This window comes from Falco punctatus, assembly GCF_963210335.1.
Source record: "Falco punctatus genome assembly, chromosome: 3".
Taxonomy (NCBI): Eukaryota; Metazoa; Chordata; class Aves; order Falconiformes; family Falconidae; genus Falco; species Falco punctatus.
This window is the reverse complement of record NC_137582.1, coordinates 102,489,991-102,515,558: the sequence shown is the minus strand read 5'-3', so window position 1 is coordinate 102,515,558 and position 25,568 is coordinate 102,489,991. Positions and strand designations below refer to the sequence as shown.

Here is a 25,568-nt window from a genome sequence, read left to right as displayed (position 1 = left end):
GCACCATACCAGGCTGAGTAAGACTTATTCTAAGCATGGGACACATGCCATAGCTCCTGTTGCATGAAGAAGTCAGAATTAGTTTGTAAAATATCAGGAAGCTTCTTTTTTTCATATAATATTCTCCAGTCTCTAAATAGATTGCATTATATACCATGGTGTGGTACAGAAGCATAGTACAATTTTTACAAGGATTGCTAAAACTACTTTGAGCAGCTGTTTAGCTCTTCCACGCTGAAAGCTTTGCATCATATGCCTGATATATATTGTCTGTATATGTGAGACTACATATACTGATACCCTCACATCTATGCATTAACAGAGATCAGAGCTCCCACCGTGGGCAGCACAACTACAATATGAAAGCAGCAGAGCTGCTTGCTGCTCTCGGACAGACACCACGGTCCTGCACAGCAGCGAGCTCCCTGGATCTCGGGAATACACAGAAATTGGTGTTTGTATGATCCAGGATTTGATGGGATGTTAATGGATTTCAGATACAAGACTTCCCAGCAGCATCATCTTCACTGCGCACTGAAACCAGACTAACCTAACTTCAAGGATTTTCTTTAAATACTTCTCAAAGACCCAGAAAAAAGCAGCTGGGAGCCAGGTACTGCACCAGAACTTTACTACTTAAGTGCAGGGCAGCTCCGTCCAGAGCGGTGGGACAGCTTACGTGGCAGAGCAGCTCCGCGCCCGGGAGCCCTGGGGTGTCTGAAGGGACGGACAAAAGACATTTCAGCTTCTGTGTACACCTGAACTGAAGGATCCTCCTAAAAAGGTGGCTGATTAGGCCCCTGCCATCCCAGCTTTAAACCGCTGCTAAATCTGGAGCTTGGATGATACACGGGCATACCAGACCCCAGTCAATACCTTAGCGCTTTATGGAAAATCCTCCGTTTCCTACCTGCTCAGCGGAAGCACGTACAGCTACAGAACTCACACACCTGTGCACACAAGGCAGCGATTTCACCAAACACCCCTTGGATAAGCCTAAATTGTCTTGAAAAGCTTTCCTGGCTACATTTTTGGGGGGAAAACAGAAAAAAAAAAACAAACAACAAAGAGGAGGTGGCAAGTCAGAGCACAGCTCACTTTCTCGCGGTGCTGAAGAGGGCTGGGCAATGAGTGACCTAAGTCCCATGACCCGGTGGTGGCGGGGGTCCCAGCCGGGGGGGCAGCACCGCCGCTGAGGCCAGCCTCTTCTGCAGCCTTGGCTGTAATTTCTGAACAGATTCCCAGGGCAGCCGAGCGGGCTGATGAGCAGATGCTACAACTAACTGCCAGGGGAAGGCCAGAAGCGCTGTGCGGCGAGGCTCTGACAGCCCCAGCACCCCGCCGGCACCCACACAGCCGGACTGCCAGCCCTGCAGCTGGGAGCGGGGGTCTTGCATGCCACATTGATCCAAGAACATTCTGTTCTCTTGTACTTAAAAATACAAACATTAGAAACCGTCTCTGCGATAGCTTGTTCAAAAAAATCAAAATGGCTGATCAAATTAGCAGCTGCAAAAATTGAAGCAAAACCTCAAGACATGCATGATTTATACCTGGAATTTTACACCAGTATGATAAATGTCTTCCATTCCACACAGAAGCAAAATTAACTCTCCTGAAAAAAATGTAAGCCTGATTTTAAAAAGATGTAAAATTAAAAATAATTTATCTTTAATCTGTGTAACCAGGTAAAAGATAACATAACGATGACAAAGCTTTACCTCACCTTCCCACCTGAGGTGGTGACTTTTCATTAGTGTGACTGGTTTTGGCCCCTGCCCTTTGTCATTCAGAAAACAGACAATCCAAAAAAAAAATGTTCAACAAGGAGACCTTACTGTTAAACAAAATAACCTAAACAAAATAATAATAAAAAAAAGGGAACATCACAGGCTTATGAACTTCCATGCTGGTATCACAAAGCAGAGCATGGACAGACCTGAGGACACACACGCCCCCCAGCCCGCTATGTGTAATGGCAAGAGGTGACACTGCCAGGCAAGATCTTGTAAACTAATGGAGAATGAATTTCAATCAATGATTTTATTTAAAATAAGTAATGAAATGGTCTCAGTGACACCAGAGGAACCTATGGATAGGCATTAACGCATCTCAAACTGCTAAAGCCAACTAGAAAAAAGCCTAAGAACACCAAGGAACACAGAGAAACTCAGAGAACGGGTGAGCATAATCCTGGAGAGATTCATTTAGTTTTGGACAGTCTGTCAAGAACTTGCTTTCTACCCTTCTTTCCCAATAAATTTTAAGAAATTCAGACAGACTAACCTTGTAGGGAGGCAGAGTGCCGACAGAGGCTCCCCGGGCTATGCTTCCTCCATGGGGAAGAAGAAACATCAATTACAGAGGGGTCATTTCTAAAGGCCAAACTTAGGCCCCCCCATTTCTGGGGCTGTTCAAAACATTTTGTGCATCATGGCTCTAACTTACAAGTAGTTCAGAGCTGAGCTAAGCTTGCAGTGTTTGTTCACTGCTACTTTTTCTCCATTCTGCTTGCTTCCTTGTACACTATAGAATGTGTGAGATGTCGTGGGCTGGTGTTTCTGGGGGTGGCTGTTGGTTGATGGGATGTTTTTTGTTTGGTTGCATTGTTTGGTTTTTTACAGTTGCTTTATGTTTATACTTCTGAGGTCTTACAAGCCCCACAGCGATAGACTTCATGGGGAAGCAACACTGATCTAGAGGAGTATTTAGGATGCAGCTGAATCATGAGGAATTAGCTGCTCCCTGGAGTGAAAGAAAAACCCCAAACCCAAAAAGTCCCTCTTCCTACTAATTACAGGAGAGGCTACACAGAGATCACTTAAACTGCTAACAGTTACCTGCTCCTGATCATCTTCACCAAACATGACCTGGCCATGGAAAATTATTTTCATTGCATACCTGGAATTTCCCTTGCCCTACAAATGGAAAGCCAAGCACAACTGCAAAAAAACTCTTATTTATTTAGGAACTTCCCAAATTCTGTAAAACCATCAATCAACACATTTCATGCGTGCCTGAATTCAGATATGCTTTGCCTCCACCAGTCAATCCTAATCTCCCATGTTCATTTCCTTACCCATGAAAAGTTCATTATCTCCCCCATAGAGCTATTTTAAAACTAATGAGAGGACACAACACTTGGTGTTTCAGTGTAATTAGACTTATAATTTTCATCTCCAAGAGTTTATACTCCAAATACAGGTTAAGGAGTAAGTAATTTCTATGCTTAACATCCAGAAGAAAGAAGTACAGTTATATTTGACCGGTGACATAACTGCAGTTGTATTTTTTGCTGATAGTGTGGGAAGTGACCTTGTACGTGAATTATCTGAGTTGAAGAAAAGTTGGTATAGAAACAGATAAACCTCCAGAGAGAAAGGCATTCTCCAGCAGATTCCTGTCTGATCTTCCACAGAGTAACTATATGCTCCATCTCAGAACTAGTCCAATCACTTTCTCTGTTACTTCTGCTTTGCATATTACCTCCCACAAGCAACTAAAAAATGGGATTAGGTCTATCCTAGAAATTGTATTTGGAAAAGAACTGCCCCACAAGTGCACTAAACAACCCTTCAGTTGAAAACAAGCTGCTCAATCTACATGTTTTTCAGTGGCATATATTGAACCGTCAATATGGAGTCAAATTTACTTACAGCACCTATATGCTCTTAATCCTCTTGCATCTAGTAACAAAGATATATCTGTCCTGTAACCATTTTAATAAGTTTTGGCTTAGTATGTTTATTATGGAAGAAAACAGTGACTGACAAGTGATCCTTTATATTCGTAGCTCATTTTTCCCTTCCCCTACATGTCTTTGATGATTAAGTGCATCTTTCAGCAATACGAAGACTTTGCTTATCCCTCGAGGAGCACTTTTTGCCTCTTCACATGGCTAAGTTGCTTAATGCTCAATAACTCTGTGTGTGTGTGTGTATGGGGGAACAATGCCAGGACCTGAACAGCAGCGTCACATGGGAGGTAAGGGAGTTACAGCAACACCAGTGTTTAGAAAGACACCACAAAACTGAAACACGAATGTGTAAATAAACCCCAGCCAGTTAAAGGAAATGGGAACTTTTCTAAGGTGACCATTTCTACAATGAGATTGCCTCCACTCCCTAGCAGAATGGTGGAGCCTTCTCCTTCAGCTCCCTAATAGAATCAACTGCTCTTGCAACACAAAAGTAGTATAAAAATACAAGTGCTTTAAGTTATGAAATCTTCAGACAGATACTTCCCCAAATATGAAATCAGTCAAAAATGAAATAGTTTCCTTCACACAGACATGTACTTAAAAAACACAAACACAGTAACACCTAAGTCACATAAGCTTAGACTAAAATACTAATGAGAAATTCTCCCAGTTTTATGTTTTTCCTTACACTACATGGATTTAAATGTTGTGTGCAAACCTGAAGGGAGAGGTCTCAAACCTATCTACAGTTCAGATGCTGCTGACTCTGTGGCTAGCCACTGGGCTTAGTCAATGACGTATCTCAAGATACGTCCCTGAGGAAAGAGGATCTAAAATTAACAAGCCCCTTAAACTAAACACCGGGTATTTTAACAGGAGAAAGTATTTCCATTTTGCAAAGGCAATACCCATTCAAGGAAAAAAATTCATTTCGGAGCAATGTTTCACTTCTGTGTCCACAGAAGACTTGATAACAGACATGGATATTATTTCCTGTTCCAGTTTATCTGCAATTTGAATATACCGTACTCATGCTTAATGAATTAATTAATTCAGGGCAAGTCTCTACTTGGTTACATGTTAAAAGTCCTCTCACTGTAGAAGTGCACCTACATTATTCAGCCATTCAATTTAAATTAGTCATTGTTGTAGCAAAAAAATTCGTATTTTAACCAGAGAAATGGAGCATGTTCGGTATTTAAGGCATCAAAAACAAAATTCCAAAATACACCTAACCACTCATTCAAACATAGGTTTCCTGAAACTGCATTCTCAAATATACCAAGATTGTATCCTTATTAATACATTTATGCTAGTAGAGGATTAGATATCCTGATTACTCCCAGCAAGATGAACATTATACAGAAAAAATACAACAGTATTGTTTTCTGTACACTGATCCTTCCAGAATCAGCAGATTTGTTGACACCTTCCCTTTGGCTTCCTGATAGGATCAATTTCCTTTGCAACGAGAAGCAAGTATAAATTTCAGGAAAGCCACATTCAGTGAAATTAGACATCAGTGTTTTTCCTTTCATCCATGCACACACCTGATGGGGATGATGTAGGAAAAGAGGAGGAGGAACCGGAAAAGGTTCCGGTACCATGGGCCCACGAACCCTTGCAAGGTCACCATAACCACTGACAGCGCCACCAGTGCCAGGAACAGGGCTTTGGTCAGCTGGTTCAGCTCCAGGTCCAACAAGCCAACCTGGGGGAAGAAGCGTAAATAAGTCAGTCGCAAGTTTTTCTTAGATTGACACTTCTGTGGTGCAAACAATTTGCTACTGTCGGCTTTTTTTATTCCTACCTATGAAAAATCCATGCACTTGCAGCAATTAACTGCATTTTGATAACCAGATTGATTACCCATTCTTACGCCTGCATGGAATGGATGCTCGGGGGTTACAAGACAATAATGATTCCCAAACCAGTGTGACCAGTGCCAGCCAGGGCTTCTGAATGCCCCCACACCGGCACAGCCCCCCAGCCCCTCGACCCAGGCAGGGGCGCGGCAGGGCAAGGAGAAGAGGCAATTCCAGAGGAACAACTCTCTTCCGTCCCGCGTGCAGCAAACCCACCAGCACCATACGGTATATTTGAAGGGTTCCTACTGCTCATTTATCGCTAGAAGATCAAAAACCTGTTAGATCCTAGAATCGACGGGCAAACACGATCTATCTACCCTCTGGCTCATGCAACAGGGGTGCCGCCACCTGCAACTATGCTCCCACACAGCGCTGAATCTGAATTGATTTCACAGAAATAATTTTTAATTTTATGAAGCTTTCAGTTAATATAACAATTAAAAAAAACCCAACCAACAAGGCAGTGGAATATCCATTTTCAAACCAGAGCTTCCGCTTTTCATGAGTGAAAAGGTATTTGGTTTAGAAGTGTTTCAGCCCAAACATTACGAGAGGCTATCTCCCATCTGCTGTTTCTCATGAAAAAATATTTTTAAGCTATGTAACTAAGACTCACACCATTTCAATAATGTATGCCGTAAGCTAAGTATTTACACTCTGCCTTTTGGGATGCTCTTGTAGGCGGTAAAATATGTGGGAAAGCAACGCAGGGCAGAGTGTCCTAGGCCCTGCCACTGATGCCCTGTTTATCTCCCAGCCCGGCCAGTAAGACCAGTAAAACAGAACACTTCCTTAGATAACAGTCTGCAAAAGAGCCACTTTAAATATAGTTCTTAAAAAATTCCAGCAATCTTGCTTACATGCGGGCCGTCCCTTCCCTAGAGAACCCAGCAGCTGAAGACCACAGCGGCTGATTTATCAGCTGCATTTAAAAAGCAGCACAACGAGGACAAATATCTTGCAATTTCCGCTGCTTCAACTACTACATAGTTTATGCTTGAATTATTGAGAAAAATAGGTTTTTGGATTAAAATGAAGAAAAATGAAGCCAGGGAAGTAGAGCATGTTTCAAAGCCCAGATCTCTTTGCGTTGACAAAGGCAGCCTAAGTTTCAGGCCTCGCTGAGGATCAGATGAAGTCATTATTCATTCAGTCAGGGAAAAAAGACTCAATTACCTCAACCTAAAGATGCTATCAATGAATGCAAAGTGCATATTTTACTCTATTCATCCAAATCCCATTAAAAAGTGAAAGGAATGATTTAATCTGGCCTTCTAGAGTTGGTCTTTTTTTGTAATAAAATAAAGAATCACTGTCTTGCAATATGCATAACCACTACCTCACACTTTTTTTCCCCCGCATCATGGTAGTGAAAGCCTATCTCTCCCCTCAGCTCCCCCTCCGCCCCCACCCTGTCAAAACCCCACCCCAGAACAGAAATGAATAAAGAGCTTCTTTGGAAAGAATGCCACTTTTTGGACAGAAACATTAAATTTAGTCCACTGCACACTGATACGTAGCTAATTCAAAGCATTAATACCTTTCTAATTGATGAAGACAGATGTGAATTTAAGCGTGGAACGCAACAAAAATGTGTTTGGAGAGATATTAAAGAGGATAAAAAAAGTTGATGATGAAAAATTTCCACACAATAAATCTCTTGCTCAAGAACATTCAGTTTGTTATAAATAATGCCATCCTTTTTAATACCGATCATATGACTGACCATAAGCGGCTCTAATATCTGCATTTACTACAGCAAGTGAAAGGCAACTGCAAAACTCTTCTTAAGAAGGCACAGAAAGAAAGTGAGTTTTAATAGAAATGCATTCTCCAATCCTCAAAAATTAGTTACCATAATCTATGGAAATATACTTAATTAGTTTAATTCTGTGCCTTTCCACTTAAACAATTTCAGCATCCAAACTAATGAAAAAGTGCTGAATTATCCAGATACATTCCATGTAGAAATGCACTAACATTCTCCAACACTCATCTGAATATTGGAAAAGCAGGTAAACTTCATTTTAACTACACTGCAATTTTACCAAAGTATTTGTAAAATATACCATCTTAAGAAAGAAATTTCTCTCCTTTTAAAAATAATCATAACCAGAATAATTATGACAAGATGAGAAATAGATGAATTAAGAATTCAAATAATTTTCCACATTTATTGCTATTTCCCATATTAGAAAAGCAAGTTTTCTTCTACTTGTCACAATATTTGTTCTATTTGAAACAATTGTGTTAGCAAAACTAAACATACCACTGGAAATTTTAATCTCCACGGGAAAATTTGTACATAATGTCTAAAACAACCACAACAGTTTTGCAAAGGGGTTGCTCTACGATAATGAACACAATAATTGCCTGTATAATCTAAAATGCTACTAATGGCAACAACTGCAAATCCATTTAGCTCCTCTTTAATTTATGCACGAAGTTTTAAATAGATAATGGTTCTCAGTAAAATAATGGCTTAGACCATCAACTGCACCAAAAAAAAGCCTACAAGTTTTTTAAATACTTCGGTTTTGAATGAGGGAATGATTAAAGGTTTAAACTTCACATTTTGGACCAAAAGGTATAAGTCATTATCTTATGAGAAAAATCTTAATTTAATTAGCATAAGTTGAAAGCAACAAAAAAACCTTTCTGACTACTGATGGGCAACATGAACAGCAATATGCTGTTGCTGCCCCAGATGCTTAACTTTTGGGAAAGGTTATCCTCTGAAGCTATTATTGTAGCAATAGAACAATTCTTCTAATGTTATTACATATATATATTACATGTATTTAACAGTAGATTACTTAGAAAACAAGAAAAAAATTATGCTAGAGTGTTGAAATGCAATATTTGATAACTAAATGTTGCACAATGGTAAAGATTTCTAGTGCAGTCATTTTTTATTCAATTACAGTTTAAAGTGCATTAGAAGTAATTGCTCATAAATAGCCTTTTTAAAGTGCCATACATTAATACTGCTGAAGTATTAAGGCACTATCTTAGAAGAGACTTCTGCGCGCAAGCCAGTTCCTCCACAAAGGTAATTATATTTCAGTAATCAGCCTGGTTCTGCACTGACAAACACCCCATCGACTACAATGAAATTTCATGGTATGTATATCTGAGATAGTCTGTAGCTTTAATTTGCACCATAAACACAAAAATTTTCTTTCCTAATCTTAATACATACTCTGAACTTAACTTTATTAAACCTTGAATAGTAGTGAATTATTTATGTTTTTGTTAACTGTAGTCTAAATTTAGCTGTAACAGCTATGCAAAGAATAAGGTAAGTATTTAAAATTAAAATTCAAATAATGTACCTTCTTTGGGCTGTCAAAACCCATGTTTTGCCTAAGAAAAATGATTCATAGCATTTCACAGTTTATAAAAAATAAATAATTTTTATATAGGCTACTATATACAGGTAGCTGCATACATCTGAACCCCTATGGCTTTCTTCAATAATTTGTTAAACCTTTCCTATAGTCCCTAGGAATAACAGATTATTATTCTGTGTTTAAAGGGTAAATAGACATATTATTATCTGTTTACCTTAATCTCTAACATTAAAAACATGTACAGCAACTTTGGAATCTGTAAATGTTTCTTCTTTATTAAGCCTCCTAACTCTGAGCTTATTCCTATGATTCAAATTCCTGACTGCTCAGCAAGCCAGACAACCACATTAAACTAATAAACCTATGAATCTATGAATTAAAACAAGCAAAGCAAGTGAATTCAAGTTTAGGCGCATCCTTCCTTAATTCACTGTACTCAAGCAATGGTCTGACAAATATGTTTCTCTACAAGGCTGTCTTGATTAACATAAATCCCACCAAATCTTGCATACTGATTAAATAGTGCAGCACACTGTATCTCACTCATTCCTTTACGCAGTACATTGAAAGGCAGGAAAAGTGAACAGTGAAATATATAAAATGACCATTGAGTGAAAAGTTACCTATCCCTGCTTTTTCTCAGATCCATTTTCAAACATCCCAATCATTTGTTTAGTTGCAAGAGCACAATGACAAACCCTGAAAACATTCTCTGAAGCACTAAAAAGCTTTTCAAAGTTTTAACTCATTTTAGAATTAGAGCAGTAATTATGGAGTTTCTACTTGACTTAGTAAAACTGAAATAAACTTCAGTTAGTCCACTCTGGTGGAGTGATACTAAAGTAATAACCAGAAAATAAGTCCATTTGATTCCAGTGACATTTTCTGTATTTCCTTTCGTGAAAAAGTATTCATCCTTCATGCTGGCTTCAATGCAGCCTGACATAGCTTTGCCAAAGCTGAAGTATCTGGTGTTATGTTAACATTGCAGGTTCATGGAACTGAATTATGCCTACTGATTTCAAGAAACATTTTTAATTACTTATGATCAATTCTATCCCCCAAGGAGACAAATTACCATTATATACATAAACCAGCCCATATCCAAATAGGCATTTATAACAGCTGAAGTATTTTAAAACTCAGGAAGAAATGCATGGTTATCATCCAAAGGAAGAAAAGTAAGCTGCAAGTAGGTAATGGGCTTTTTAAATGTTATGATGTGTATTCAAAGACAGGTTTAAATGCTCTTAGAAGCAAGTAAGTTTATAACATTTTGAACTTTTCTGACTTGCCCGTTTTAACTTTAACAAGCTACTAATAACTGCATAATATATGTTTGAAATTAATAAATTTAGAAACAAAATTCCCTTTTGTAGATAGTAATACCTACAATACTATAAGGAAAAGGAGGGCTCAGACACTTCAGCATGCTTCAGAAGCTCAAACCGAGAGAAGGTGGAGTTGGCCCAGATCTTAATATCCAGTTGACCCTAAACCTGGCTTTCATTAACACTTGTGCAGTTTGCTCAGCTACCCCGGTGTCTCTAAATACCCTTCGGTCCCACGTCTCTTTTTAGAGTCAGTCTTGAGACACTACTACGAAGGCAGATCATTTCCCTCTACCCTGTTTCCGTATTTTGCTCTAATTTGAGGAGAAGCGGGGACGGGCGGCAGCCGCCGCGCCATGTGCGGTGCGGGCAGCAGGGGGCGCCCGCGGCCGGCGCTCCTGCCGCTGCCGGCGCCCAGCGCAGCCCCGCACCCCGCCGGGGCCGCCCCTCTCCGCACGATCCTCCGGGACCGGCGGACTTTCCCTCGTTCAGTTTGAAATGTTCAGAGTCAGTTACTCGAAGGGCTTTAACAATCCGGACCGTGCACCGAAACTATCGCATCTCCTTCTTTGCAAGAATTTATACTTCATATATATATATATATACACACACACACCATCTCCCACCGCAGACTGGCACCTGAAGGTGCTGTGCGACCACACGCTCCCCGACTTCGCTGCGCATTCGTCACGCACAAGAATGATAAAAACATGTACTGAGCATATTAAGAAACTGAAAAGGTTACTGGCTTCTTAAACTCCAGCATCCATACAGGGATCGTGCTGTATTGGTAACATACCCTCCTCCTACTGAAGCTATCAACTGAAAACATTTTCTCAAGACCACCCATCAATTTAGAATTTTTACCTCAATATTCTAAGGTCACTAGTCATATTGGAGACTTCAACCACCAAAAGCATTCACACAGTGAAACTCTTCAGACATCCATTTTCTCAATTTAAAACCACCCAGGTACACAAGATTTCATACCGAGGACACAGAGCTCCCAAGTGCTCCCAATTCTCCTCACATCTGATCTAAACCTGGAAGACACGGAATTCTGGGAGGAAAAAAGATTAGGTGTAAAGATGTTCGAATTCATGCTGGAACACTACCTTCAGATTTATATTTTGTCTGTAACTTTTACAAAGCCTTCTTATATTATATGTTCTTTCAGCTTAACCTCACCAGCTTCTTCTCAAGGTGTTTCTAGCACACTGCCATGTAAGCAGCATGTCATGTAAGCAATGGTCAGAACACAGAATAAGCAGCTTTACACGCTACACACTACCATGAAAACACACTCAATAGAGATGGGATTTTTTCAGATCTAAGGAGATTTAAAAAACATGGCTTACGCTCTCCAGATGAAAGTAATTAGCTTTGCCAACATAACTGCAAAACTAGCATGGGGAGAACCGGTCCCAAAGTTTTTATTGTGTAGAATTCACAATTAAGTAAATAAATAAATACAAAAAAAATGTGATATATGTAATAAAAGTAAATTAAATAGCTCAGAAAGAAGTACTATTTCCTTTAAGCAAAAGAATTATAAAAGGGACCTAACAAATTGATAGCAACATCTAGCTCTTTCATTTGTGTAAATTTGGGGAATTCTAACACATCTACACTTCAGACCATGCAGCTGGCTGGTCTGAATAACTTTTTCATACAGAAAACTGCACATACTTATTTTTGTCACTGTAGGAACTGAATTTGTGTGGTTTTTATATATATATATATGTCACACTGTTTAATAAGATTTCATAAATGGTATGAGAACCTTGTATCTTTTTTAAAGACATCTTTGCACTTAAAGCAAACACTTGAAAACATGTATCTACAGAAATTCAGCACCTGCTTACTCCACATTAAAAATAAGGTGTTAGTAACTCAGCTCCTCAAAGGCTATCTAGGTTAAGCTCTTAGCAGAGATTATTATATATTTTTTTAGAGTTCATCTCACAACAGGAATAGGGGAAGAGGAGTCAGGGCTAAGGTTATCAAAACATATATGGCAATTTTTCCATTAAGACTTCGATGCAATAAATGAAGCCAGGAACCCATGGAGTTTAAGCTTCTAGGTTTTACCATCTCATTTTATCCCAAATCAGCAGTAAGCTTAAAGACAGTCAAAAGGGTTTTTTTTCTTCCATCATACTCAAGATTAAAATCAGAAGCACATTTGAAAATTGCTTTCCATGTAAGTTACAGACATTTTATTTCATTAGACCTTGTTATTTCAAAAGTTACAAGAAAGTTGGGAAAAAAACTTCATTGGGAAACAGTGGCATACATTAAGTTGGTACTTATGCCATAAAAATACATGGAAAACAGAGCTGCAACCTGTCTTCATGGAAGTGTAATTGAAGTGAGATGGTACACACAACACACAGATGATTAAAGTGACTGAGGCAACTTTCCAAAGATGGATTCACCAATAAATGCAAGTGAATAAATAAAAACTGAAGGAGGAATTTAAACTATCCCCATCAGCAGCATACAGCGATTCTTCCACTGTGGAGTGCTTCTGGCATCTTCCTCCTCCACTGCTGTGTACACCTCACTCCATCACCCAGCCTGTCCCAGCACAGGTCCGCACAGCCATGGCCACTGGGGCTCTCCTCCACGGGGAATCAGGTTAAAAAACTAAACCACACATCACAAAGCATCTCAGAGTTTGTCTCAAAACATTTATCTCTGAATGCTACAGGAATATATGAAATCATCTATACTAATATTCAAGAATACAGGAAAAAAATATGAGGAGGGAATTTGTAAGTTACTTTATTCCTGGCCAACAGAATCTCAGCCAAGAAAAAGAGCATATTGACTGCATCAAACTTTTGTCTCTGTCCCAAACTATTCTTGAGTATAAAATCTTGTTTGCGTGCAAGCTGCAAAGAAATGTTTTTAAAACATCTAAGCTGCATTTTGGAAGAAAAAGTTGTACGTGATTTTATCTGTACTTTAGCTGCTCAAAACGATGGAAAATAATCAGAAGCCTTCTTCAAGAATAATTAAATGTCAGAATATAGGGGGAAATGTCCAAGAAGGGGGGATGAGGGAGCCTTCTTCAAGTCTGAGTGGAAATCCCCAAAATATGTCCAGATTAAATATCTACAATCACTTCAGGCACAGGAAATACAGCTCTTCCCAGTGAAGACTTCTAGATTGGATCCGATATGTAACTTCTGACTAGTATTATGTAAAAACATCAATATTCAGACTCAACTATGCAGTAGAAATTATGATATGAAATCTAGAATGTCTAGCTCAATTCTAATACACTGGTCTATTTCCAAATAAAACTGGCCTTTTGGAGTAAGTGCACAATATTTAGAAGAGGAATATAAACACAATGACCATTAAGACAGTTCTTTTGTTATTTGTTACCAGTTATTCAGAATTTATATATTTTCTATGCTATTTCTGCCTCCTGTCCTAAAGTAAACACAAAATATTATTGCAAGAATTGCCTTGAAATTATTCTTATCGAGATCATGCAAACAAAAAAGGTTCTGGAATACTATTGCCCACAATCTTGTCCATAGGGACTAGAAGTAATTCACTGCCTTTCTGTTCAAATACCTGAAAGAGCTGTAAGTATGTACAAATGCATACACGATACATATTTTGATTTCTGTACTTAATTACAAACCCAAAAAGAGGTTATTATTGCAAAAATCTGCTTTCCTAATATTTGAGGAAATTCAGTAGCTGGATTCAGTGATCAAGTGGGGTGTGTGCACGCGTTTATGTGGGGTGCTGAGATTTTTAAACACAATCTCATCTGCAAAATTGAACTTCATTATATCACTACTTTTTTAATGTATTTTAAATCATTAAATTTATCAGCTGAAATAGCCTTATTCCCATTAGGTAAAAAAAATAAAATATATCTTACCACAAAAGTGATCTCCTGCTTTTTGTGTTTATATTTTTAAAGACATTTTATGAACCGTTTCATCCTTAATGGTTTGTAAGCAATCCCAACAGTTGGGAATTGTGTAAAAAGTTGCCCAGATTGACAGATAAAGTGAAAAGGTCTGTATTAATTTCCAAATAAAGAAATGCATGGAGTGGTATTTCACTATGATTATACTCTAAAGTACCAATTAGAACGCATATCAGAAACTAGAGCAAGTTGACACTCTACAATAAAGCAAATAATTTCCAGTTGGAGGGGCAGAAAATGTTAATATGTGATGTTCAAGACTACAAGAATCTTTGTAAAAGGAAGTAGCTAATAAGGTTTAATGATGCATGTCAGGAAGCCACAGTATGTAGGGAAACACAGCTGGCTTCATTTTGTAAACTATTTGATATACACATCTTTCTAGTTCACGATTATCAGCTGTGCAAGTGCCACAGGGGACAGTTTAGCCTTCAGATCAGGATATTCTTCTTGTTCTCTAAATTACAAGTAAAATACATTAATATAATATGGTGCTGTAGGCTAGTGCCCTGACTAAAGCTTATCAGCTTACAAAAAAGATTAAAGAATTCTTCTGTTAGATTCAGTTGGAACAATCTTACCAGAATAAACAGGCTGAAGGATACTGAAATAATATATATATTCATAACACAGATCTACACACATTTTTGAATGTCAGACGAAACCCTCAAAGTCATTGAAATAAACACAAAATGCCGTTTATATTAATTCATGCCATTTCATGATGCATGTATTTCTTTTATTATTAAATTAATATTAATAAAGAAATCACGGGTATTATTGCTAGACTGCAGCCATACAGAGCAGTATGCTCCCTGCTTTACTGCAGTCCAAGTTGCTCAGTGACTGCAATATGCAGGTGACAGCAATTAGCAGCAGATGACAGAAGCACTTTGAATTTGTACCAGATGGCAGCTAAGGGTCATTGGAAGCTAGCAAACCTTCCATAAGGAAACTGGTGTGTGCTATAACTATAAAACTCCTAAGTACTTAGAAATAAATTATTCAGGTTCTTAAAAGAAAACTGAAAGGTCGAAATTGAATATAAAATATTATGCAAGGCATTAAACTCACCTATTGCTTATGGAACTGAATATATCTAAAAATAAAACAGTACACATGGAGTGACTCTAACCTTTCAATGGGGAAAGTCATCACCAAAGTAGCGAGAACACCAGCTAAGGCACGTGTTAAACAACTCAAACCTGTGTCTCAAGGAAGGGCTAAACACACTTTTTCGTCACTGCGGAGTAAGGCACAGCTTGCCTACAGGCTGGGATGCAAGAACAAGAGGCGGGGGCAGGCGGGCACATGAGCGTGATGCTGTCCTGGGCAGCCCTTCACACTGCGGCCCAGCGCTCCCAGGAGTGCTCTGCCGCAGCTCAGGCACAACCAGGAGCATCACATACACAGACACCACTCCCAACCACACCCTCTGAATCTGTAAATACACAATTTGCTTCATTTTTACTTTTTTTTTTTTTTTTTAAACTGCTAATCCAGAGAGACCCCTTCCTCACAGGGCGCACAACCCCGCACCAGGTGCTGCAGGAACCACCTTGCTGCACCACAGAAGCTGCTTTGAGCGTAAAGGAACAAGAAACAGTTTCAGCAGTAACAGCTGAAACAAAAACCCCACAGTGAGAAAGAACAGGTGGTGATACAGCCAGAGAACCTTTAGGTAAAGGTGGGTGCAGGGAATTTCAAAGGTGTATTCAGAGAAGGTCAACAAAACGGCCACCATTGCTACCACCTGCTTATGGTGCATCTCCTCCCATGTGTAAAGCCATTAAGGAATCAACCATGCACTCACAAGCTGAAGCCAACAACTTGATAACAGAGCAGATGAGATACATGAGTTGCACTGACAGAAGCTCTAAACAGAAGGTGACAGTGCTGAATGGGCTCGGGGGGAGTAGCCCACGGACAGATGCAGACAGAGCTGGAGAGGGGAACCAGGTTCATGATCTTCACCATTGCACAGGGAGTGCAAGGTAACCAAGACAGGATTTTTCAAGGTAAACGAACTGTGACAGATTAAGAATTTCCTTCAATAATTTCAGTTTATTAAAGAATTTAAACTTCCTTTTTCACAGAAGTGCTGCACGGTCAGAGAAAAACAAGTATCTCTAAGATTTGTGTGGAGAGGAAAGAAAGAAAGGGGTAGGAACTACTAAGAATAGAGACCAGAATAACAGGGGGCAGAAGCAGAACAAGCCAAGGGGGAAGGCAGTGAGAAGAAAGGAATACGCAACGCAAAGCAGAGGACTGGTGCCCAGGCAGAGTCACATTGAGGAACAGAGACCATACATATAGTAGGCAATTAAAAACAGTGAATCAATTTTCAACAGTTCCTTCAAAAAAAGGAAACAAACAACCGCCCAACCACTTTCAAACTGAAACTAGAAAAGGAGCTCTATTTGATAAGAAGGGAAGAAAATAAATAAATAAAGCCTATCGCTCAGACCCTGAAGGCATCTGTAAGAAACTTATTTTCAGCTGAGTCACAAGTCATTTATCTTTGCTTTTATAAAAGAAAATATTTGAGTGGATTCCTTGGAGACTATGAGATTAAGAAAAGATTCCACAAAATCTCCAAATCATAGAAGAAATGAAAATGAACGCTGTTTTGTATAAACAGTGTTTTGGGATACATGCCAAAAGATATGATGGGAAGGGAATTAGCTTTAAGAATATGAAGAGCAATCCACTCTTTGGAAACTAATCCACAATCTAAACCACATTATTCTCAGCCAGCGCAAGCTGGAATGCTGATTTTAATTCCAAATCTATCCACAGGCTTGCACTCTGAACTGAGGTAAAAAAAAAGGGCAAAGAGCACATTTGTTAAGAATATGTCAAGCTTGCTACTTCAAGGGGTGCAAACAGAACCAAGCAAGTTATCTTAGATATGATCACTATGTTCAGCCTATATCAAAACAAAAACTATGTCCTGATAGGTATAGAGCTTTTCAGGTCATGTGAATCATGATGGTTACTGAGCCTCCAGTACTTACACAAACTCATCAGACTTCAGCTGCGTAGAGTCTCATACATGCAAACACACGGAAGACCTGTTTCTCTGTGCTTGCTCCTACACGAAAGGGCGGCTATGGCCAGCCAAACCACAACGCCTGTAGGGCATCCCAGTGAGACGCGAGCATCAGACAAGTGTCTATTTCAAGACTGCTGTGCAGGTCTCAGGAAGATCCCAGGTTCTGACACTTAAGACATCCCTTTTTCATAATAATTCAAAAAAAATTAATATACTTTGAACATGCACTCCACAAAAAGTAATCCCTCTGTTCCTCCTTATAGAATTCCTTTCCGTATTGGGAAAAGTTGAGCAAATTTGGAAAAATAGGAAAAGAATTGTACAAATTATGGGAAGTTATCAAAAAGAAAAATTATATAGGCATTTCTAATAATCACTAAGAGTTGTTAAATAAAGATATTAAAAACACCTGGCTTTCTACATAGCTGCAGAATCAAAGCTTTTAGAACTGAAAGTTTCAGGAATGTCTGAGTGTGTCTGTACAAAGGAAAGCATGTGGAGCAATTCAACAATGAAATTAAAGGTTTGAGACTTCCAAGAAAAGCCATGCAGTAAGAACCCCCCCCCAAAAAAAAAAAATCAGCGCCAAACGTGGTACATTGTTCTTATTAACAAGCTCCGGCTACACGGAGCGTAACCCTAACGCAGGCAAGCAGGTAACAGCCTGCTTCCACGGCCCCAGCACCGCGGTGGCCCCAGCACAGCTCACGTGGAGCCCGGCAGAGCGGGGCGAAGGCGGTGCAGCTTGAGGACGCTTCAAGGCCTAGCAGGCGCAGTGCCCCTTGCCCCCACCCTCTCCGCCTCCCAGCAGTCACGCTTTGCCAATGGCACGGTTAACTCCGAACGGTGACCAAGCAGTGAGGAGCAATGCAGGCGAGGAAGTGAAGTCCCGCAAGTGATGAGCAGCACTGGAGGCAGCAGTCTGCATACGCAAAGAAGTCAATCAATACTTTCAGTCTTACTGTTTTCTCAGTGTTCTAATACACTGGTATAAATCTAGTATTCTTCCAGTTTTCTACATATGAAAGAAAACTGAAAACCTCAGTTCCTTTATGTGGAACTATCCTTTTTCCATACTAGTCATCTGAGGGTTGAAATCACTACTTCCACACTTTTGCTATTTCAGTGAACGGAGTTCCTGGTAACGACAATAGGTGGATATTCTTTCTGTCTCAGAGAGGACACAAATTTTGCTTTTGGTTTGCCAAAACACAGCTGGCCATTCCCAAGCATCAGTGTTCCTATATTCTGATCCCAGTTTTGGAAGAACAAGGGCAGCTCCTCTGCTGTTTAGCCCTTTCTTTCCCAACTTTTTGGGAAAGACTGCTTGTGTCCACTTCCTTTACCTATGACTGAACTGCTGGAGACATTCTGGTCCTTGGGAGATGCTACTCTATTTTCCATCTTTTGCTGCTTTCCCTCCCTCGCTCAGAGATGAGAGCACATGGAGAGAAAAGCACCAATACCACATCACTTGTATTTCTGCCTGGCCTCATCCCAACAATTCTCCTACCCACCAGGAGGGATCTGCGTACTTCAAGGGGAGCTGGTGGTTAAGCACTTCCTGGGACAGGAGCTCTGGGTACAGGGGACAAACTAAGTTTGGGGACTACTTACTGCCCGTAGGTGACAGCTTTCTCAATTTCATTCCACACAAAGAGGAGTTTTTAGGAGGATTATGCACAGCAGACCATACTCCAATAAAAAGTGCTATAAACCCTTTTCTTCTTTGAATCCATGAAATTTGTCATTAAGAGCTACATAACAGTTTTCAAGGTCCTGCTTTTATCCGAGGCCCTACAGGCCACACAGCCATAGAAAGCCATTCTTCTGAAATAGATTATAAACATCAAATTATCAATTTAATAAGAAGAACATGCAAGTGAAGTTACTGGCCCCTCGCGTAACAGCACAGCAGCAGGACACATCCACTGCCTTTCTGGGGCCTTTCTGAAGCTCTGGGTAACAGCAGATTCTTGTTTGTGCGACCTGACGGGGCGTCTCACGGAGCATGTCCTTCCCTCGCCCTGGGCCGCATGCAGGCTCACGATGGGATGCCACTCCTGTGGAGGCGGCCGGCGGCACAGTGCAGCAGCTGCTAACGTTAGCACAGGTACTCGGGAACAGAAAGGCACGTCCGACTGGGGCATGCCACCCCTGGAGGTGGCACAGCTACGCATGGCTTACTAATGAACTACAAGATGGTGGCAACCAGATTTAAGGATGTTCGAAAGAGCCTGTCAGTGCAGGAGAAGCGCGTATTTGGGGTACTGAGGATGCTGTGCTGCACGGGTAAACGGGGACATAATACGAGTTCCTGGGAACACGTGGATGTGCTCCAGCCATTCTATTTCACTCCAAATAAAGAAGTGGATGTGGGGGTGTCCCTTTTTAGGAAATATTTTTCAAAAATTCTTCTCATAGAGTGGGTGAGAGAGAAGGATAAGCATAGAGAAGCCTTTTAAACGCAGAGCAGTTTGGTCACAAAACACCAGGAAGAGAAGTTTTATGGGAGGAGAGAGGGAGGTATCTCAGTTTACCAGAATATAAATATTTTTTTGTTACTTCAAGGCTCACCAGTGAGGTCTTTTTTAAATAACCATGGGCAACACACACACACACACACAAAAATACCAGTTCTTAGATTTTAGTTTAGAAACAACCAACCAACCAACATTTACAAAATCAGCAAATCACCAACCACAAGACATGTCGTATCTGACTTCAGACTAGTTAAGGATTAGGGAAAAACCAGCATTACTATTTCAATGAACTGCATGGTTACTATGAAGTTTTACTTCTGATGTTAAAATGTAATGGCAGATGTAGAATTCAATAATATAAGACAAAAAAACCCCAAGTGTTTTCAATGCTGATTGTAAGGATTAGCAACATAAAAACTATTTCTGTCCTAATCTGAAGCACACTAGGCAGATTACATGCCACAGCTCCTCCATAGAGGCTAGTGATTTCTCAGAAGTTCTATTTCAGATAATTCATACTCATTTTGATGCATTATGTACATTCTAAGTGTATATCTATATATACTGCATGGTCCAAGTAATTTTAATGTCTCAATCTTAGCACACAAAATACACTGCCTTGAATTGATTTCTGTCTCCCTCCAAGCACATTGTGTTTTTTTCACTTTACCCCCAAAATCTGTTGCCACTGATAGAAATGGGTGACATCTGCAGAAGAGCTGTGCTAACAATCTTGCTTTCTATGAAGACCAGAACTGCAAGAGAATTCTAAATTCAGATGACAAAAAAACCCCTATTATGCACTTTAACTAGGCAAGAATGAGAATACTGCAAAAAGCCAGGCAAAATAAATAAATAACCTTAGTTTGTTAATTTCCCTCCTGGTTAATTAACACCTATAAATGACCTTTAGCATTGACAAGTCCAACTTCATCCAGAAAGCCAAGGTTTAAGAATATCTATCCAAATAGGATTGATTACTGATTACAGCATTGTGAGGAGCACAATTCAATCTGTTTTTTTTTTTTAAGGCTGGAACTGCATTCCTGAGTAGGCTGATGTGACTGCCAATGAGGTAAAATACAGACAGTCATTACACTATAACAATGTTGATGTTCCCATTTCTACATTTATCTAAAGCAAAGACCATACATCATTTTAGACTGAAATTAAACCTTTTCAGAAATATTTTTTCTTTATATTGTTCGGAATTAAAAACATATTGAATTGATCCATTAAGAAAATTCTCTTCTATCTTTGTGTTTTTCAGACCGTGTCTGCATCCTTAGGCAATGAAACAATTTTTATAATTGTAATAAAACAACCAAGTGTTGACTTTAAGTTAAGAAATTGTTGCTTGAATGACTAAATACTTCAGCAAACACAATAAATCCTTCTAAGTTTAACACACAGATAAACCACATGCGTGAGCAGTTACATATATTTCACAGCTTCTCCATGTGTAAGTTTGCTCAAACTTACTTCAGTTTTAGTCTCCTGCTCAGTGTTTGTAGAGCAGGTCTGCGTCTCTGAATTTTAATACTGGTTTAGTCAAAAAAGCAGAAAACCTAAAGATTTGCCATTGGAAAGGCCCAGTTTATAGCACAAAGTACAGCAGTAACGTTATACTCCAGCAAGAAATACAACTGAAGCATCTACCTGTATTTCAGTGAAGAGAGGAACGATAAAAAAGTCAAGCCTGTGTATTTCTGGCTTATTTCTGGACATAGGAGTTTCAGTTTGGCAACATAAATTGAAAAGGATACATCTCAGTGTTTGCCTTCTCCCAAGGCCTGAAGACACAAGCATCGCTGAACCATACTCCCAACACAGCACATCAACACATTTTACACGATAATCTCTAGAATATTATTATTGTTTTTAAAGAGCAAGAGAGACAGCGTGCTGCTTAAAACCAGTTCCAAATAGTATTTGGCACAGTTCTTCCCTAAAGCAGAAGAAGGGCAGGCTTACCTCCTCTCCAGTTTGCAGCAATATAACAATTAATTTAATTTCAATTCTGTTTCCAGAACAGTTAGGTGCAAATTTATTTTTTATTAAATGTTCAAATCTTTCATCCCTTAACTATAATGTATCTTCTAATTTCAAGGACAGTTTCAGACTCCCTTTGCCCTCCTTTGGGCTCCAATGCTACAAACCCTATCCAACAGGTAACCCTTATTGTCAAGCTTGAGAAAACATGGGAAGATCCCCCCTGCCAAGTACACTGAGCAGGAACAACCCAAGTAGTGCCTGTCCACCTGTTGCAAGGCCAGCTACCCAGAGTACCTACCACCTGCAGGCCCTACGGGACGGACACAAACCAACCTCGCCCCACGGCAGGAGATGCACAGCCAGCGAGATGCTAACTCCACAACAGGTGGAGTTAAAACTACATGTTAAAAAACATTGACAACGACTTTTCATGCTGCAGTACCGCATTTTGTCACTTACTCATCTGTAACAGCCTTAAGTGTTTTTCTGCTTTCAGTTTCCAAACCCACCCTTATGGTCATGTTACTTGTTAGCTACTGCTTTAAACAAGGATGTTCAGTCCACAGAGAGAAAAATCTCATGCCAATATTATTGTTGGGCAATTGGTACACACAGGACTCATTTACACATTTACAGAATAATGTGACAGCTGACACAGCGTTGATGCACTTGATGTAGAAAATAGGCTCTAGAGAAAGTCTTCACCTGCTCACTGTAAGATTAATTTTTAAATTTTAGAAATATTCTATACAGCAACTACCAAGGCAGAGGCATTTAAAGCTGGTAACTTTACATATACTATATTAAGCCTTATTTTTCATATTTAGTAGATACCTATCAGCTAACTATGGTACAAAGAACTAAGCACCTCCATGGAACAAATGAATATACATATTCAGAACACTGAACATCTTAATGGGTCAATGACTCCTTGAAAGGCCTTTGGACAATGAATGAGTACAGTTTACTTCCACAAACATCACCTGGTTTTATTAGTGCCAGATAACATGCTATTTAAAAGCATGATTTCTAATTAGAGTAGACTATTTCAGTTGGAAAATACATACAATGATCATCTAGTCCAACCACCTGACCAATAGTTAAAGCATGTTATTAAGAGTACTGTCCAAACACCTCAAACACTGACCGGCACAGTGCATCGACCACCTCTCCAAAAAGCTTGTTCCAGGGTTTGAGCACCCTCTTGGTAAAGAAATGCTTCTTCATGTCCAGTCTAAACCTCCCCTGAATTGCTCCTGAGCTAATTATTTTAGATAGTGATGGAATAGCTAATCCTGGAGGTCATCTCAAAGCACGTGGAGGATAAGAAGATCATCAGGAACAGTCAACATGGATTCACCAAGAGGAAATCATGCCTGGCCAACCTGACAGCCTTCTGTGATGGAATGACTGGCTGGGTAGGCGAGGGGAGAGTGGTGGGGGTTGTTGTCTACCTTGACCTCAGCAAGGCTTTTGGCATTGTCTCCCACAACACCCTCCCCAGTAAGCTCAGGAAGGGTGGGTCAGACGAGCGGACAGTGAGGTGGTTTGACAACTGGCTGAACGGTGGAGCTCAGAGGGCTGCGATCAGCGGCGCAGAGCCTGGCTGGAGGCCCGTGGCTGGTGGCGTTCCCCAGGGTCCGTGCTGGTCCAGCCCGTGCAGCTTACCGGCGATCAGGCTGAGGTGCAGAGCGGCCCCCGGCACGTTTGCTGGTGGTACCGAACCGAGGAGCGGCTGGTGGCCTAGCAGGCTGGGGGGTCGGCAGAGGAGCCCCATGGAGTCCAACCACGGCCAGTGTCGGGTCCTGCCCCTGGGCAGGGACAGCCCCACGCACCAGCACGGGCTGGGCTGGCCTGCTGGGGGGCAGCTCTGCGGGGAAGGGCCTGGGAGGGCTGGGGGGCAGCACGTTGCCCCTGGGCCAGCAGCGTGACCTGGTGGCCAAGGGGCCAGTGGGATCCTGTGGGGCGTGAGGAGAAGCGTGGCCAGCAGGTCGAGGGAGGGGATGCTGCCCCTCTGCTCTGCCCTGGTGAGGCACATCTGCAGTGCTGGGTCCAGTGCTGGGCACCCCGGTTCAGGAGACAGGGAGCTACTGGGGAGGGTCCAGTGAAGGCTGTGAAGGTCATGAGGGGCTGGAGCATCTCCCTGAGGGGGAAGGGCTGAGGGAGCTGGGGCTGTTCAGCCTGGAGAAGAGGAGGCTGAGAGGGGATCCCATCAATGCCTACAAATACCTGAGGTGTCAGGAGGACGGGGCCGGGCTCTTTCCAGTGGTGCCCAGTGACAGGACAAGGGGCAATGGGCACAAACTGCAACACAAGAAGTTCCACCTGAAGAGGAGGAAGAACTTCTTTCCCTGGAGCCCAGTGCTCCATCACTGGGACAGGCTGCCCAGAGAGGCTGTGGAGGCTCCTCTGGAGACATTCAAACCTGTCTGGACGCGACCCCAAGCAACCTGCTCGAGGTGACCCTGCTCCAGCAGAGCCTTAGACCAAATGGTGTCTAAAGGTCCCTTCCAACCCTGACAGTTTGTGATAGTGTTCATATACTGACAGTGCAATATATGCCAGATAGTATTATTTGGATGTGGCTGTTAGTTTATGCATGTGCATGTATGCATGTAATATTTTGCTTCTTAGTGCTTCATGAAAATGATTAAGTTTATTTAGGTTCCCAGCTTGTCTCAAAGAACAACACATTTAATTGCTAGCAGCTGTAACACTCATGCAAGCAAAGGTGGTACACGTATTGCCATAAGAGTAGAAACCATGCTGCAGCTTGTCAACACACTGCTGGATCTATTTTTTGTAGTTTTATCTGCTACTTAATCTTTTGCTGATGAAAATTTGGAGAAACTAATAATAGTAATTTTGAAGACATGAAGGAAATATTAGCCACAAATGTTTTCACCCTTTATCATAGTTTCTGTGTGAAATACTCATAAATAAAAAAATAATTTAAGAAGCCCTTATCCAATACACCCCCAGAATCTGTTGAATTTGGATAGTGTGTTACATTTACGCATATTCCTCTACCCAATATATTAAATAATTTCATTTTAAACACCTATGAGAATTATTTATTATTCAGAAGCTGTTCAGAATTCTTACGAGAAAGATTCTGTTTGTAAAGGGCTCATCTTTGTATCAGATGGAACAGAAAATAATCATGCACCATGAACATTCTGGTTACATTTTACTCTTATTTTAAAAAAGTATGTTACAAAGATTAAAATAATAAAAGGCCATCTTTAATCCACATAATGGTACATATCACCTGTCTCTGTCAATGAGACATTTAAAAGCATCTCTTTATTAGAAACACAAATCAATACACTCAGGGGACTGCAATAACTGCTTCAAGCAATTTGTATTATCATTTCATTCCTGATGATCCTACTCAGAGCAACTTATTATGAATGGCGTGAAAATGGCAACCTGTCACAATTGACTGTTTTCTAAACCTCTTGCAAGATTTTTTTCCTTTCTTAATATAATTATCTTCCTACTAAACACAGGTCTAGGTTGTAAGATACAGCCTACAACTGAAGTTTCATTTCTTGATAATTGAAGGCCCTCCCCAACTCACATTAGAAACATTACCAACGAAATGAAGAGCTATTTGCTTTGTTTTGAACTGAAAGAACCTTGTACAAAGGGAAGCACTCAAACTTCTGGTATCTTTTCAACAGACAAATCTCTTGAGAATGTTTTCATTGCTTACAAAAATCCCTGGAAGAGCATTCTGGGTACTGAGTGCACCTCAGTTATCTTGCTCTGCTTCTCTGGGAGCCCGAGTAAATTTCAGTAGTCTGTCATAGACATCCCTTA

General features: G+C 40.4%; 1 protein-coding gene across 2 annotated transcripts in view; it reads right to left on the bottom strand.

Moving 5' to 3' along the window:
- The window catches only part of ATP9B (ATPase phospholipid transporting 9B (putative)), a 167,025-nt gene that overhangs the window by 48,428 nt on the left and 93,029 nt on the right, over window positions 1–25,568 (bottom strand). For both annotated transcript variants that reach the window (XM_080380331.1, XM_080380332.1), the window contains exon 12: window positions 5,251–5,411. In XM_080380331.1, the coding sequence (XP_080236457.1) occupies window positions 5,251–5,411 (161 nt within the window). The remainder of the gene's footprint in view (window positions 1–5,250; window positions 5,412–25,568) is intronic.